At 52.8% G+C, this 17,456-nt stretch overlaps 1 protein-coding gene and 1 non-coding gene across 2 annotated transcripts; both read left to right on the forward strand.

Annotated features, from left to right (window-relative positions):
• The first annotated feature begins 3,879 nt into the window (after positions 1–3,879).
• On the forward strand, positions 3,880–3,953 carry TRNAN-GUU (transfer RNA asparagine (anticodon GUU)). The gene has a single exon. It is a non-coding gene; the product is annotated as a tRNA-Asn (tRNA).
• A 10,876-nt stretch (positions 3,954–14,829) lies between these two features.
• On the forward strand, positions 14,830–15,768 carry LOC140645709 (olfactory receptor 14C36-like). The gene has a single exon (XM_072849175.1). The coding sequence runs from the start codon at positions 14,830–14,832 to the stop codon at positions 15,766–15,768; it is 939 nt and encodes a 312-aa protein (XP_072705276.1).
• Positions 15,769–17,456: the final 1,688 nt, after the last annotated feature.

Below are 17,456 nucleotides of genomic sequence, written 5' to 3' on the forward strand. Positions count from 1 at the left end.
TACACTGTCCCATGCCTGCGCCTCTTTCCCTGCGGGCTGTAGATATCCAACACACTTCCCCACCTTGCTCTCACCCCGCCATGTCCCTACCTTTACTGACGTCCCTCCATCCTCACTGGCTGCTCCTTCAAACACAAAATCACGGGCTAACCCAGACTCCCTCTCAGTGACCTGTTGTGCCAAAGCGCTACCCTTCAAGAGACATTTCTGTCTCCTCACGTCCATCTGGACAGCCACAACTGCACTTTCTTGTGGTTTTCCTTTCTCACGCTCTTTCCCACTACCAAAAACATGCAATCATCTCTGAAAGTAACCCTCAAGCTTTCCCAAGCTACTACTATACTCCCCTGAGCCTCCACTTCATGAGGCCAATGAAGCCCCCACCTCTCAGCCTTTCCACACATGGCCCCTAGCCCCATCTTGGCAGACCTCCTCTGGGCCCGCTCCACTTCCTCCCCACTCCTCCAGAACAGGGAACCCCACACTGGGACACACTATTCCAGATGTGGATACACCAGTGATGAGTCGGGGCTGTGGGGTGATAATGTCCTTTGCCTGGGTGGCCTTGCTCCCCTCAGTGCAGCCCAGTATGCACATGGCCATATTCATGTTTAGCGCCACTGCCCGCTATGGCATCCCTCGTAATGCCCAGGCCCTTCTCCTCAAGGTTGCTCTCATCCACTTCAGGTCCAACCCTGCCTTGATGTACGGGGTTGTTTTGCCTCCTAATGTAGAAAATCAAAAGATCAGGAGTTCAGAAGGAGAAGATTCCTTCCCCTTGGAAAACTTCTTGAGGTTTCTATTGGCCAAATCCCTGAGTTCCTCAAGGTCCACTTGGACTGAAGCTGCGTTGTGCCAGCTGTTAGTGTGTGCGTGCAGATGGCTCACCTGACTCGTGGTGTCTCTAGCAAGATCACAGCATGAGGAATTTAAAGGACTCAGCAGATAATAAAGTAAAAGAGGAGATACTAGTTAAACCAAATTGGACACCGAGGTAGCTATTACCATGGTGACCATCACAGAAACACCAAATGAGGGTACAAAGCAGGCAAAACCAGGGCCTATGAGGAAAGGGTAAACCGAGGTGGGCTGTTGGTATGGGAGGGCATGAGCATGATCAAAGGGAAGACCTTGAGAGGGGCAAAAGAGGGAAAAAGAAAGACAAGGTGAAGCCAAGGATACGGTCATGGCTGTTTGGGGGTCTCATCTGCCAAGCAGCCCTTCACCACAGAAAGACTGACTGGAGTGGGACACAAAGTTGCAGTTGATCTGGCCATCCTTAGGTCTGACTTATTGCCATGGTCACGGGGAACCTGAGTGCTTTCCCTACCACCATCAAGGGAAGAGCCCTGTAGCACATGGAAACACAGAATCCTTCAGGCTGGAAGGGACCTCAGGAGGTCGCTAGCCCAATCTTCTGCTCCCAGGAGGGACAGCTATCGGGTCACACCAGCTTGCACAGCACTTTTTAAATTTTGGGCCTGAAAACCTCCAAAGATGGAGATGGCCCCAGCTCTCTGGGAAGCCTTCTCCTTGCTCATTGGCCCTCATCCTCCCATCATGCACCGCAGTGAAGAGCCTGACTCATTTTGGTTTGCCTCCTGGAAGGTGTGGGAATGCTGTTCCTTGGTCTCCCCAAAGCCGCCTTTTCTTCTGACTGAACAAATCCAGCTCTCTCAGCCTCCCCTAGTGGGAAAGCCGACCTTACAAATGCATGCCTGAGATGTTTAAGGCTCTTCCAACCCTGATGGCTTCTCTTGCATCTGCAAAGGACTTCAGGGTCGTGAGAATATCACACTTTCCTGCCATGGCTTTCTGCAGGTGTTGCTCTCCCTTGTCACCGTGATGTCATGCACAGATGTTGCAGGCTGTGTGCAGGGCCCAATCTGAACAAGTAGCCATTCACAGTTAAACTTTGAACTCAAAACATTTCAGGCCCAAGAAGCAACATCACACCACTAGGAGAGGCTGGTGCTGGGGGTGCCATGCTTGGTACTAACCCACATGCAGAGGAGGAATTCATGACTCCAAGCATCCCAGTCGCTATCGTCAGTAGTGAGAGAAACACCAAAACATTCAGATCAGAAGGGACCTTGCAGGTCCTAGACAACCTTCCACTCACATCGGGATGAGCACGGAATTCCCACCAAGTTCCTCAGGGCTTTGCCCAACAGTGTCCTGAAAATGTTTTGGAATGGGGGCTTTGTTTAAGATCCTCAGGGGAATCCTGGGTACCCTCTGAGGAAGCTGAGGGTGCTAGATAAGGAGAGCCTTGACTCCCTTATCTTGGGATTCCTTGACTCCCAACAAGCTGCTAGCAACTTCTGGTAGCTCCTAAAAAACTCCTTCTGCTGTCCTTCATCAAAAGCTGCATTGCTGAGAGGCTGCTGAAGCTACTCCAGCCCTTGGACTGTTACTCCCGGCTGCTCTTCCAAGTAGGCACCAATGACACAGCCACACGTGGAACTGCAGGCTGGTCAGCCTCATCTCAATCCCTGGGAACACGATGGAGCAGCTAATCCTGGACACCAAACTGGGAGGAGTGGCTGATACACCAGAGGGTTGTGTTGCCATCCAGAGGGACCTGGACAGGCTGGAGAAATGGGCTGACAGGAACCTCATGAAGTTCAACAAGGGGAACTGCCAAGACCTGCCCCTGGGGAGGAACAACCCCATGCACCAGGCTATGCTGGGGTCTCCCAACTGGAAAGGAGCTTGGCAGAAAAAGCCCTGGGGCTTCTGGTGGACACCAAGTTGAACATGAGCCAGCAACATGCCCTTGTGGGAAACAAAGCGAATGGTATCCTGGGCTGTATTGACAAATATTGCCAGCAGCTGGGGGGAGGTGATCTTTCCCCTTTATTCAGTGCTGATGAGGCCACAGCTGGAGTAGTGGGTCCAGTTCTTGGCTCCTCAGTACAGGAGAGACATGGACACACTGGAGAGAGCCCAATGACGGGCCACAAAGATGATGAAGAGACTGGAGCATCTCTCTAGGAGAAGCTGAGGGAGCTGGGACTATCCCGCCTGGGGAAGAGAAGGCTCAAGGGGCATCTAATCAAAATATATAAATAGCTGAAAGGAAGGTTCAAAGAGGATGGAGCCAGGCTCTTTCAGTGGTGCCCAGTGACAGGACAAGAGGCAATGGGCACTAACTGAAACATAGGAGGGTCCCTATGAACATCAGGGAACATTTCTTTCACTGTGACAGTGAGCAAGCACTGGCAGAGGTTTCCCAGTGAGGTGTCTCCACCCTTGGAGATAGTAAAAAGTCACCTGGACATGGTCCTGGGTAAGCACTCCACATGGCCCTACTTGAGCAGGGGGTTGGACTAGGTGATCTCCAAAGGTCCCACAGGCCATTCTGTAATTCTGTGGTTCTGTGATTCTGCAAAAAGTCATTATGATATCTTAGATCCACATGCTAAGTCCCACAGGATGAGCAAGACTGCCTAAATGCAACTTCCAGATGGATGGGTGATGCCATTAAGAATAGAAATTAAGTGCCATTGGAGACCAAGGAGGAAAGCCAATGTACTGGATTGAGAACTCCCTGGGAAGAGCAAAAAGGAGAGGTTGGGTCCGTGGGTGAAACGTAACCGTTGCTCTTGCGGTTAGTCTCTGGTTTGAGACAGCTTCCTGAGCAACTTGTGCATCCTTGGAGGGTGATTCCCTGGACCTGCAGCAGGCAGCGGCCAGGTTTCCCAGCAGGGCTTTCCATCCCCGCTTCCAGAAATGGCCATGTCTCTCCATTCAGCATTCATGGATCCCAAAGCACCAATCTGGGAAAGGCTTCTAGGTGAGGGGAAGGCCTCCCTCAAGCACATCTGGCCAAACATCTGCCTGCCGAAGGGAAGCACTTCATAGCTCACTTTGGGAGTCTCTGTGGCGCAATTGGTTAGCGCGTTCGGCTGTTAACCGAAAGGATGGTGGTTCGAGCCCACCCAGGGACGGCTTCCCCTTTCCCTGCCCCCCCTATCCCTGCCCGTGCCAGGGGGCTTGCAACTACATCACCTTGCAGCTGCCTTCCAACCCAAACCCTTCTATGGCTCGATAAAAAGAGGAGCCCATTCAGTCCCCTCAGCAAAGGCAGACCAAGGAAAACAAACTGAGAGCAATTCCTTACTCTCCTTTGCTTGCGCACGCACCTTTGCTTCACTTATTAAACTGCCTTTGTCTTGACCCATGACTGTTTCTCCCTTTGCCCTTCCAATGCTCTCCCCCCTCCAGCTCAGGGGCACTGAGCGAACAGCTGCCTGGGGGCTTAGCTGCCAGCTGGGGCCAACCCACCCTGTGATTTGCCTTATTTCTACTGGCACTAAGGACAGCAGCAGTAACATGCTCTAAAAGAAGGTCTTCCTCTTCTTGATGATGGTAAACTATTTCTTTGATGTTACTTCTTTCCTTCATTCTTTCTTGGCAAGATAGTTATAATTTCTCAGTATTATAGTCTGGCATGAAGTTGTTAGAACAATACTTTTTCTCTCCTTTCTAACTGTTATCATCCAATGGCAAGACCCCTCAGACAGTATTGTCCCTAAATCATTTATTTCCTTCCCATTTCCAGTCTCTGTGTGTGTGTGTGTGTGAGGAGTTGTGTATCGTGATTATCACATCCCTGACCAGCTCGTCCTTGGCTGCCAGTAGCGGATCCAGGTGAGCACCCAGGGCCTTTGTTGGCCCACTGGGCAGCTGTATTAAGAAGTTGTCCCACGGTGCTCCAGACTGTTTGCACCTTGTTTTGCCTGGTCCGTGGATGCCAGGGCACTTACAGTCCCCCACAGGAACTGGCTCATTGCCCTGCAGACTTCCTTGGGCTGCTGACAGAAGACTTTTCCTCCTTCCTCACTGTCGTGGTTTCGCCCCTGTGCGCAACTAAGCACCACACAGCCACTCGCTCCCCCTCCCCCACCCCCGGTTCCATGGGGGAGAGAATCTGAAGAGCACAAGTAAGAAAACTGGTGGAGGACCCCGGGGTGTGCAGGTGCTTGTGATGTCATAGGTGCCTGAGTAGGTGACAGGGCAGGAGCCAGACGTGGCTTCCGCAGGGGCTTGTGATGTCCCTGGTGTCCTGGTAGTTGTTTGGGTAGGAAGGAAGACCTGGCTTTTGCTGGTGCCTGTGATGTCAGTGGTGGCTCTGCAGCTAGTAAGGCAGGAGCATGCAGCTGGCTTGTGCAGGTGCTCGTGATGTCATAGGTGTCTCAGTAGGTGATAGGGCAGAAACAGGCCCCTGGCTTGTACAGCTGCTTCTGATGTCACTGGTGGCTAAGTCCCTGGTTGGGTATGAATGGACACCGGGCTTCCGCAGGTGCTTGTGATGTCACTGTTGGCTGAGTAGCTCTTAGGGCAGGAGCAGGCTCCTGGCTTCTGCACCTTTTTGTGATGTCATAGTTGACAGAGCAGGTGATAGGGCAGGAGCAGGCCCTGGCTTGTGCCAGTGCCTGTGATGTCACTTGTAGCTGAGTAGCTTTGAAGGCAGGAGCAGGCCCCTGGCTTGTGCAGCTGCTTATGACGTCATGTTCACAAGTAGTTGATAGGGCAGGAGAAAGTCCCTGGCTTGTGCAGCTGCTTATGATGTCCCTGATGGCTGAGTAGCTGATAGGCCAGTCTGCAGCTGGCTTGTGCACCTGCTTGTGACGTCACTGGTGGCTCTGTAGCAGTGGTGTCAGGCGCATGCAGCTGGCTGGTGCGGGTGCTGGTGGTGTCATAGGTAGCTGAGGAGGTGATAGGGCAGAAGCAGGCACTTGGCTTGTACAGCTGCTTCTGATGTCAGTGGTGGCTAAGTAGCTGATAGGCCAGGAGGATGCACCTGGCTTCCGCAGGTGCTTGTGATGTCATATGTGCTTGACTGGGTGATAGGTTAGGAACCCAAGCCTGGCTTGTGCTGGTGCTTGTGTGGTCATAGGTGTATGAGTAGGCGCTGGGTTAGAAGGAGGCACTTGGCCTCTTCATGTTCTTGCGAGGTCACATGTGCCTTTGTATGAGATAAAGCTGGAGCAGGCGCGCGTCTTGTGTGGGGGCTTGTGATGTCACTGGTGGCTCTGTAGCTCTTAGGGCAGGAGCAGGTCCCAGGCTTGTGCAGGTGCTTGTGATGTGACATGATGCCAAGTAGGGTACGGGGCCAGAGGTCGCCCCTGGCACCTGCATCTCCTTGTGATGACGCTGGTGGCACCGTAGGCAGTAGGGCCAGAGCATGCAGCTGGCTTGTGCAGGTGCTTGTGATGTCAGATGTGCCTGGGTAGGTAAGAGGGCAGGAGAATGCAGCTGGCTTGTGCAGCTGCTTTATCCCCCTCCACTGTACCTAAAAATTTTGCTTGGGCGGGGCCAGCTCTATTGGCGGATCCCCTGGTGTTGACTAACCAGGTGGCCTTTGCTAAATGTGTATCCCAATGGTTGCATGTCCCACCACCCATGCTCGCAGTGTAGTCTTTAACAGCCCATTGTATCCTTCGATTTTCCCGGAGGCTGGTGCATGATAGGGGATGTGATATACCCACTCAGTGCCATGCTCTTTGGCCCTGGTGTCTATGAGGTTGTTTTGGAAATGAGTCTGTTGTCTGACTCAATTCTTTCTTGGGTGCCATGTCGCCACAGGACTTGCTTTCCAAGGCCCAGGAGGAGCGTTCCAGGTAGTGGCATGGGGCACGGGATATGTTTCCAGCCCTTCGGACGTTGCTTTCACCATTGTAAGCACATGGCGTTTGCCTTGGCGGGGGTGTGGGAGTGTGATATAATGGATCTGCCAGGCCTCCCCAGATTTATATTTCAGCCATCGTCCTCCACACCACAGAGGCTTTAACCGCTTGGCTTGTTTGATTGCAGCGCATGTTTCACATTCATGGATAACCTGTGCAAGAGTGACCATGGTCAAGTCCACCCCTCAGTCATGAGCCCACCTATGTGTTGCATCTCTTCCTTGATGGCCTGAGGTGCCATGGGCCCACAGAGCTGTAAATCATTCACCCTTCTGTTGCCAGTCCAGATCCACCTGAGCCACTTCAGTCTGAGCAGCCTGATCCACCTGCTGGTTGTTTTGATGTTCCTCAGTGGCCCAACTCTTGGGGACGTGAGCATCTACGTGACGTACTTTTACAACCAGGTTCTCTACTCAGGCAGCATTATTTTGCTACTGATTGCTCTGCTTCCATTGCTGTAACCACCCTCACAGGGCATTGGCCACCATCCATGGGTCAGTACAGAGATAAAGCACTGGTCACTTTTCTCGGTCAGCAATGTTTAATGCTAAGCTGGATGGCCTTTAGTTCTGCAAATTGCTCGATTCACCTCCAGCAGTTTCTACAACTGGTCATATAGGACTCCATACAGCAGCTTTCCGCTTCCGATGCTTTCCTATAATACAACAGGACCCATCAGTGAACAGGGCGTATTGCTTCTCATTTTCTGGTAGTTTATTCTACAGCGGGGCCTCCTCAGCACGCGTCACCTCCTCCTCTGGTGATATTCCAAAATCTTTGCCTTCTGGCCAGTCCATGATCGCTTCCAAGAATCCTGGGCGACTGGGGTTTCCTATCTGAGCCTGTTGTGAGATCTGTGCAACCCACCCACTCCACATAGCATCAGTTGCATGATGTGTGAAGGGGACCCTCCCTTTGAACACACAGCCCTGCACCAGCAGTCGGGGTGCCAGGAGGAGTTGTGCTTCAGTACCAACCACTTCCGAAGCAGCTCGAACCCCTTCATATGCTGCCCCAATATCTCTTTTTCATTTGGAATCTAGCGGGCCTCGCATCCTCTGTATCCCCGAGTCCAAAATCCTAGGGGTCGACCTCGAGTGTCCCTTGGTGCTTTCTGCCAGAGGCTCCAGGTAGGGCCATTCTCCCTGGCTGCGGTGCAGAGCAAGTTTTTTACATCTTGCCCTGCCTGGACTGGCCCAAGGGCTACTGCATGAACTACCTCCCGTTTAATTTGTTCAAACGCTTGGCGTTGCTCAGGGGCCCATTTGAAATTGTTCTTCTTCCGCGTCACTTGGTAGAGAGGGCTTATGATGAGATTGTAATTTGGAATATGCATTCTCCAAAAACCCACAACGCCTAAGAAAGCTTGTGTTTCCTTTTTGCTAGTTGGTGGAGACATGGCTGTTATTTTGTTGATCACATCCATTGGGATCTGACAACGTCCATCTTGCCATTTTATTCCTAAGAACTGGATCTCCTGTGCAGGTCCCTTGACCTTACTTTGTTTTATGGCAAAACTGGCTTTCAGGTGGATTTGGACTATTTTCTTCCCTTTCTCAAAAACTTCCTCTGCTGTATTGCCCCACACGATAATGTCACCAATGTATTGCAGATGTTCTGGAGCTTCACCCTGTTCCAGTGCCGTCTGGATCAGCCCATGGCAAATGGTGGGGCTGTGTTTCCACCCCTGGGGCAGTCGATTCCAAGTGTACTGAACACCCCTCCAAGTGAAAGCAAACTGTGGCCTGCACTCTGCTGCCAAAGGGATTGAGAAGAATGCATTAGCAATATCACTTGTAGCATACCATTTGGCTGCTTTTGACTCCAGTTCCTGTTGAAGTTCCAGCATGTCTGTCACGGCAGCACTCAGTGGCGGCGTGACTTCAGTCAGGCCACGATAATCTACTGTTAGTCTCCACTCTCCATTAGTCTTTTGCACTGGTCATACAGGACTGTTAAAGGGTGAGTCTTACTGATCCCTCCTTGGCTCTCGAGTCGATGAATCAGCTCATGGATGGGAATCAGGGAGTCTTGGTTGGTGCGATATTGCTGCCAGTGCACTGTTGCGGTAGCAATCAGCACCTGTTGTTCGTTGACCTTCAGCAACCCCACAACAGAAGGGTCCTCCGAAAGACTGGGCAGGGTGGACAGCTGTTTAATTTCCTCCGTCTCCAAGGCAGCTATACCAAAAGCCCACTGGTAAACCTTTTGGGTCCTCGAAATACCCTCTCCTGAGGCAGTCTATGCCAAAGATGCATGGAGCCTCTGGGCCACTCACAATGCTGAAGCTGAAGATTCTGAGCACTGTGACACTTTTGGATGAAATGAGATGTGGTGGCACAGCTTGCTCACCTGGGCTGCTGCAGCGGAGGGATAAAGGCTGTGCAGGAGAAAGTGGCAGGGAGGACGAGGACGGAGGATGGCCTCTGTGTCAAGGGGCAGCTCCGATGGATGAAGCTCCTCTATAGGATGGGCAACTGCTGAGGTTTCTCCCTGTGAATCTTGCCCATTGGCTTCATGTACTGCCAAGACTTTGTATCTGTTGCTGGTTGGTACGCAGGGGGAAACGGCTGGATGTGATATCCTGCTGCCATGGGTCACCAGAGACCATGGTGCCTCCTTCTCCAAGATGCTGTCTATTCACTGTTGACACTGCTTGCCTGGTAGTCCTTGGAGGTCAGTGCCATGGGGTTCCAATATTTCTTCTTGCAATGCCTCAAATAAGATTCTGTCTATTTCTTGTTCCCCCTCTCTTATACAGCATCACCTCCTGACTGCTTCCCACAGCTCCTCCACCCGCTGCCTGAGGGACTCCACCAGAGCACACCTTGCGCAGGTGGAGCTTGCACCCTCCTCCACCCAGGAGCGTGGGGTACAGACTTTACAGCCCTCCACCTGGACAGCAGCTTCCCTGAGAGGAAGCCCTGTCTGAGTGGTCACCTCCACTCATCCCAGGCTAGGCTGGCTAGGGAGAGGGTGCCCAGCTGCTGCAGAGCACAGCCCTCACCTGGTTGCTGCCACCATGCTTCTGATGACCTCAAAGCACTGCCTAAGAAGCCTTTCTAATTCCCTGGAGACCTCAAGCTGCTGGGTAGGTTTGCACAGCTGACAGCTAGCTGGGGTGACCATTGGGGCTGCAGCCTAAGCCTGCGTTTGAGCAGAGCAGGCAGCAGCCCCACAACTGGAAGAGTGCGCTGCCCTTCTCATGCGCCCTTCCATGCAAAGCGCTGGGCAAACTACTGTTTGCAGCGCTCCTGCTCCCTGGCGCTCCCCAGGAGCTTCTTTTATGCGGCTTCCTGGAGGAGGAATCAGCAGTGCCCGTGCCACCTGAAGACTCACGGTGTCAGTTTTGCAAGCCCACCCTCTGATCCATTTTAGAGGTGCACTTTAGCATGGGAAATCCTGCCTGGTGGTGATCATATCGGTTACTTCGACCTTGCCTACAGAAGATGCTCGGCAGGACTAATGGAGACGCGGACTGCTATTTTGCAAAGATAGGCCTTTAGGCAGATTAAGACTTGTCTTATGCAAAACATACAGACACCCCAACGCTTACAGTCTGGAGCTCCACCAGATGTGCTTCCCAGGGAATGGGATGGCAGAGGATAAGAAAGGGATGGCTTGGCAACCACCCTGGGATTTGGGAAACTAGGGAGTGCTCTCCTCTTCCCCACCACTGCTTTTCTCGGTGAGATGCTTAAGAAAACTCGACCAGCTAGGTGTAAATTCACAGTTGCGTCACCTAACTCATGTCTAATTGCAGCCAATGGAGTTGTGCAGTTCAAATGTTGAGCTTTCATTGGAGCCCAAGGCATTTCCTCCACTCAAACTATCTGCATCCCCACCTGACCCTGACTACTGTGTGAAACAAGAGGCCCGGCCCTCCTGGCAGGATGGGGAAAAGCTTGAACTTCTCCCTCATCCTGCACTATGCATCACAGTGAAGACTCTGGCTCTGTCTGCTACCAAGATGCAGGCATTCAAAAGCCATGGGCTGCTCTGAGGTGCCCCTGAAGCCTTCCCTTCCGCAGGCTGAACAAGCTCAGCTCCTTCAGCCCCTTCTCAGAAGGCAAGTGCCCCAGCCCTAGACCATCTTGGTGGCCCTCTGCTGAACTCACTTCAGTTTCCTCATCTCTCTCCCTTTTATTGAGGGCCACAAATCTGGATGCAGTACCTACCTGTACTCTAATGAGTCCTGAGTAGAGGACGATCAACACATCCCCAATCTCCTGGCTATGCTCCTCTTCATATAGCCCACCACACTGCTGGCCTTCCTCAGTGCTGACTTGTCTTTTGCCTAATGGCCCTCAGGAACTCCAGCACCTTTTCTGCAGAGCTACTCCCAAGCCAGGTAGTCCCCAGCCTGTCCCATTGCAGGGGCTCAGTCTACCGCTGGTGCAGGGCTCTGCATTTCTCCGTGCTGCTTTTCATGAGGCTCCTGTTGGCCCATGCCTTTGAGCCTACCTAGGTCCTTCTGGATGGCAGCCTTGCCCTGGTGTGTCAACCAGTCCCACCACCTGGGTATCACCTGCAGACTTCACAAGAAAGACCTCCAGGTCATTAGAAAAATGTTAAACAAGATGGGTCCCAGGACTGTTCAGGACTCCCCTTGCCACCAGCCTCCAGCTGGAATATTTCCCATTAACTGACTTTCTGAGAGCAACTCTCTGACCACTTTTGACCAACCCCCTGCCACTGCTCAGGGACAGCTTTCACTCGTTCACGCTGCTCAGAGCCCTGTCCACCCAGATGAAGGGGGGCTTTTTCACTTCTCTCCCATGCCGCTGGGGAAGGGGGGAAGCGAGCAAGGGAACAAATGGGTGCGTGCTTAGTGGCTGGCCATGCTCAACCCAGCAGACCCCTGAAATGTCACCATGTGGCTTTGCGTGAGCAACTGACTCCCTCCCTCCATCTCCATTGACTCTAGTGGGAGCTTAGTCAAGGAGCTCCCATGCAGACACCTCTTTTCTGCGCACCTGACCTGAGGGAAAGGGAATCACAACTCCTGTGGGTTTGTGGCATGAACTGGAGGGAGATGAATCACCTGAGAGCCTGGAAGCCTGTAACCAAAGTCTGACTTCTGCATTGACTCATTTGCATCACTGTCTTCCATGGGGAAACAAACCCCTCCCTCTCACTGCCTAGTATTTGGGGAGGAATAGGGGTTTTCAGAGGGAGAACTTGTCACCTCTTTTAGTCAACCGTTCTCTGAAAGGACAAATCACAGGGCTGGGCTCCACCGCTCTCTCCCCAGATTAGAGACACGATGTAGGTGTTTAGTTCAGCCTCCTTCCAAGAAGGTTCCCCAGGAGGGACCCTGCTGCTTTGTCAGCACTGGACACCAGGGAGCTTCTCAAGGAGTCTGTGGGGCACAGAGAGTCACACCTTCAGCTGCCCTTGTGCTCCTGGGCTGGCACAAGCTCCTGGGACTGAGAGAGCTCATGGCAACAGATGCATGGCACCTGCAGAAAGACAGCTGAGTCCAGCAGCAGCTCCTCTGCAAAGAGCAGCAGGGCTCAGGGCACTGCCTGCAGGTGACGAGACAGGATGAGCAGCTCGGAGAGAAGTAAAAGGCAGCTTGGGGTGGGAGGACGGAGGAGGGCTCATAGCTGGGGACATCTTCCCAGTCCTTGACACAGTAAGTCTCTGGCTGCAGGGCAGTGCAGCTGCTGTTCCCAAAGACGTCTTCCGAAGCTGCCACATCTGACGGGCATGGGATCTGTCAGGATGGCTCTCACAGCTTCTCAGGGGTGATTGAGAAGGGGAACTCCCCACAGCACTGCAGAAGGTCTGGGTGGAAGGAGCAACCCCTGGCAGGGCAGGGTCATTCTTCCATCCGGAGGGTGTTATGTGGGATGGGGATGCTCACAGCTCTAGCTAACCATTTCTAGATGGGGACTTTTCAAGGGGAAGGTAAAGTCACCAGGTACCTGAAAGCTCTTGCCTGACTTTGGGTTGCTTTGGCTTTTGGGTTTGGGTTTTGGGGGTTTGGGGGGTTTTTTGTTTTTCAGTTTTCCCCCATTGTCAACAGTGAGATGGAAACAGTATTAGGGGTTTAGGTTTGGGGGTGAGACTCCTAAAATGTTACTCTGAAAGATCAAGGGGTGTGTGAGGAACCTCAGGAAGTCCCTTCAGCCTCCCCTGCCCCCCCAACCTATAGGCAGCACCAACATCTCCTTGGCAGTTGCCATCCTTCTCATCGGGGCTTTTCTGAACTGCTCCTTAGCAGCTGCAAACACAGAGCTGCTCCTGAAAACCTCTCTCCCGGGAGGTTTCTGGAGGGCAGAACTGAGCACACAGAGGGTGGGATGGGGTCTGTGAGCATGGACAGGGAAAAGGCACAGGGGCAGAGAAACAGCTCTGCTCCTCCATCTCCCGTGGGAGACGGGATCTGGACGATGCCCTTTCAGCCTGTCCGGTGCAGACACCTGCCTCTGAGCACGGCCCCCCTTGTCTCCTCTCCCACCCAACAGAGTGCTCTACCCTCCAGGCCATGGGGTCTAAGGCATGAGCCTCCTCCTCTGCAGTTAGGTCTCCAGCAGAAGAGAGGTGCATCTCTCCCGCAACATGCTCTTTTCCTGCTGCATGACAAAGGGGCTGACAGCAACTGGCTGGCAATGTCACCATCCGGACATTGATACGGGGGAAGGCTTTCCTGAGAGCCCGCCTGTCTCTCGCTCTCTCCATGCCTCCTTTGGCAGGAGGAGCACGGCGATGATCCCTGTTTCTCCATCTCTCCCTGCTGCTCTGGTCCCTGTTTTCAAGATCGATGGGACAAAGGGCAGGGCGCTCAGCTGCGGTTCAGCTACTGGCCCTGAGAGTCCTTCCATGCAGGTGACTTCCTTTACGGCAGTGAGATGTCCAACCCCACTTCTAAAGTGTGGAGCTGTGGCAATGCAGTGTGTGGGGTTGGGGAATGAGCCCACTCTCTTTTAAAGAGAGCCCCACCTTCAGGACACCTGCCTGTCCCCCTGGCGTGTGCTGGCAGGCTATGGGTAGTGCTGCAGAAGAGCACAGCTCTCCTGGAAGGTCCTTCTGGTAGCTGACAGTCCCTGGTTTGCTCATCTGAGCCAGGAGCCTCTTCACATCCCTCCTGCCACTCTCTCCCTATCAGGGCTGAGAACGAGACAGCTCTTTGGAGATCTGCCCTCTGAAACTGGACTCCTCTCTTCTTTGCACAGTCTAGATTCCTTTGCAGAGTGAGCTCTGAGTGCAGTTGTCCTCTAGCTGAGAGAGGTGCCAGCACAGGGCAGTTGTGAGCAAGACCACTGAGCGCACCCGCTGTCTTGAGGCTGCACTAGGTTACAGGGAGCTTTTTTGGTCTTGAGGGACTGCCCAGTGTTTACCCTGAGAGCTAAGGAAAAGCTGAGAATTTCTACCATTGCAATGAACACCAGACACAGGTACCTAAACGAGTCTACTCTTCTAGAGTCTCTACTCACCTACGCAACCTCATTCCCTGCAAAACAGGCAGTAAAACTGCTGAATCTTCACCTCTTGAAAAATGTATGCATTGGAGCTTACATTTCTATGCAGGTATGTCTTGCACTCTGTTATCCAGCCAGTGCCTGGAGAAATAGTGGATGCGGTGTATTGATGTGTGGACAGGGATAAAGCCCTCTGCAATGGGCCACGTCACCTCTGCCTCCTGCCTTTCCTTGCCTTGCAAGAGACCTGATAGTGGTAGATTGAAATCTGTCAAGGAAGGAAAAGTAGGAGGCTATGAATACTGTCCTCTTGCCTCCAAGAAGCAGCTGGGCGTGGTCCTCATTTCACCTCTCATGGTGGTCAAGAGGAATATACCTGCTGGGTGACAAGACTAAGCCCTCCTCAGTCAGCTCAGGGCGTCCTGCCCTGGAACAACAATCAAAAGGCTTTTTGCCACCTCTGTGTTAACACTGCTGCAGAGCAGGACTACCTCCTTTGGACCCATGGGCAGAGGACTCTGATCCTCACAGCACACGCAGCCAGCACAAACTGGAGTTCCAGCTAGACACCTGACAGAATGTCCCCCAGAGAACTAGGAAGGCAATGGGCAGAGTTTCTGTGTCACATGCAATGGGTTTTCTTCAAGCAGGTCTGTTTGAACTTGTCTTTTCCTCCTTGGACAGTCACGCACTCTTGGAAGGAGCAAATGTCCAACCACAGCAGCCCCATCACCCAGTTCCTCCTCCTGGCGTTTGCAGACATGCGGGAGCTGCAGCTCTTGCACTTCTGGCTCTTCCTGGGCATCTACCTGGCTGCCCTCCTGGGCAACGGCCTCATCATCACCGCCATAGCCTGTGACCACCATCTCCACACCCCCATGTACTTCTTCCTCCTCAACCTCTCCCTCCTCGACTTGGGCTCCATCTCCACCACTGTCCCCAAATCCATGGCCAATTCCTTCTGGGACACCAGGACCATTTCCTATGGAGGATGTGCTGCCCAGGTCTTTTGGTTTCTCTTCTTTGTTTCTTCAGAGTATTATCTGCTGACTGTCATGGCCTATGACCGCTACGTAGCCATCTGCAAACCCCTGCACTATGTGACCATCATGGACAGCCGAGCTTGCATCAAAATGGCAGCAGCTGCCTGGGGCAGTGGTTTCCTCAATGCGGTGCTGCACATTGGAAACACATTTTCCATTCCATTCTGCCAAGGCAATGCTGTGGACCAGTTCTTCTGTGAAATCCCCCAGCTCCTCAAGCTCTCCTGCTCGGACTCCTACGTCAGGAAAGCTGGGTTTACTGTGGTCAGTCTTTGCATAGCTTGTGGGTGTTTTCTCTTCCTTGTCCTGTCCTATGTGCAGATATTCACGGTTGTGCTGAGGATCCCCTCTGAGCAGGGACGCCACAAAGCCTTTTCCACATGCCTCCCTCACGTGGCCGTGGTCTCCCTGTTTGCCAGCTCTGCCATGTTTGCCTACCTGCAGTCCCACTCAATCTCATCCCCAGCTCTGAATCTTGTGGTGGCCGTTCTGTATGCAGTGGTGCCTCCAGCAGTGAACCCCGTCATCTACAGCATGAGGAATCAGGAGCTCAAAGAGGCACTAAAGAGACTGATCCACTGTCTGCTGTTGCAGCAGGAATAAGCTGCCCTTCTCTTTCCACAGGCGATTCCAAGTTTGTCTCAGGCCAGGCTTGATTATTTGGTTCTTTTCTTCTCTGCTTGAACATTATCTTTGGAAACCAGGTTTTGGAGTCACCGTGCTTCTCCAGAGGCAAGAGCCTGAGCTGTGTGAGCCAGAGGCCTTCTGTAAATGTGCCTAGCGCTGTGTCAGAGCTGGCCTTCCTAATAGCATCTCTTTAATAAAAGGTGTCTCCTCAGTTCAGTGCCTGAAGCCTGGGCTCTTCTTGCTCTGCGTCACTGGGAAGGGAGGCTTGAGAGTGGCACCAGTTAGTGAGGTGCCTGAGACACCTCAGCAGGACATTTATGCTGGCCTGGGGAGTGGGGCTGGTAAGGCAGTCAAGGGGAGGTTGCTAGCCTGGGGACACAAGGTGTGAAAAAGAGAGTGAGCAGCCTCCATTTCCTCATGCCATTGGTGGCTCCCAGGCTTGGCGCTGGTGGGGAGCAGACACCCACTCTCTTCTACTCCAGTTGCTGCTGTGCCCATGAGAGGGGCTCAGGCCTGGTGTCAGAACAAGAGGTGCCACTTCCAAGAAGGAAAACCTGGACTTTGCACCCAAAAATGAGGAAAAAAACCCTCCTTTGCCTGTGTGCAGCCAGTTGTCTAAGGAAGGCAGGTGGGTATTGGTGCCAAGGAGCTGTAACATGCGGCTGCAGACTTCAGTGGAGAAGTCTGATGGAAGGAGAAGTGATGCAAGTCCCAGGTGTGTGATGAGAGAAACGGCAAGCTTGGGGAGGGAAGGAGCAAGCTTGAGCATCGTCTCAGACCTCAAGGGACTGCTTCTCCTGCCTGTCCCATCCTCCTTAGGAGGCACAGTGGATCAATATCAATTGCAGAACGCTGCTATCAGCTCTCCTCTAAAGTGAAAAGTAATAAAATGTATCCATGAAAATAAAAAATCATTTTTTGTAAAGTGCTCTTTGAAGTCTTCCTCTTAAGCAAGAAGTGCCTACAAGGCCCCTTGAGGGAGAAATCTGCCAAACCCTCTCCAGGATCTCAAGAAGCTGGGGTGCCTCTCTAAAGTGCCTGTAGAGTAATGCACACAGGATGGGGAATCAACACGACGAGTTAGAGGTCTGTGGGCAGTTGCAGGGCTACGATCTTACTGGCATCATGGGGACATGGCGGGATGGCTCCCACGACTGGAGTGTTGCACAGAGGGGTACAGCTCTTTTGGAAGGACTGTATGGCAAGACGAGGAGGGGGAGTTGCCCTTTATGTGAGAGAGCAGCTGAAGTGGCTGGACATCTGCCTGGGGATGGGTGAGGAGCCAGCTGAGAGCTTATGGGTTAGGATTCAAGGGAGCACTAGCTATCTCCAGAGACCCTTTGCAACCCCAACTATTTTGTGATTCTGTGATGGTGTAATGCCTGGTAGTGTTTCTGAGAACTCTTCTGTCCTTTCCCCGCACTGGTGGGACTCCCGGTGCCCATGGAGCAGAGGCCTCCTTTTGAGGATGACCTCATTCACCGTGTAACTCTGAGGAAAAGGTGCACCAGGGGTTACAAATGCCAGCAATGCCTCAACACACAGCAGTATCCCCTACCCTGACTGCTGTGTCCAGCTCCTTCCTCCTTGAGGATTTGAGTTGGAAGGGACCTCTGGAGGTCTCCAGTACCATGATATGCTCTGAGCATGGAGAACTTTAGAGT

This window comes from Ciconia boyciana, unplaced genomic scaffold (genome assembly GCF_034638445.1).
Source record: "Ciconia boyciana unplaced genomic scaffold, ASM3463844v1 HiC_scaffold_37, whole genome shotgun sequence".
In the NCBI taxonomy this organism is placed as follows: domain Eukaryota; kingdom Metazoa; phylum Chordata; class Aves; order Ciconiiformes; family Ciconiidae; genus Ciconia; species Ciconia boyciana.

Bases quoted from the DNA above. Each gene is read 5' to 3' on its own strand.
- LOC140645709 (XM_072849175.1), top strand. From the start codon at position 14,830: ATGTCCAACCACAGCAGCCCCATCACCCAGTTCCTCCTCCTGGCGTTT.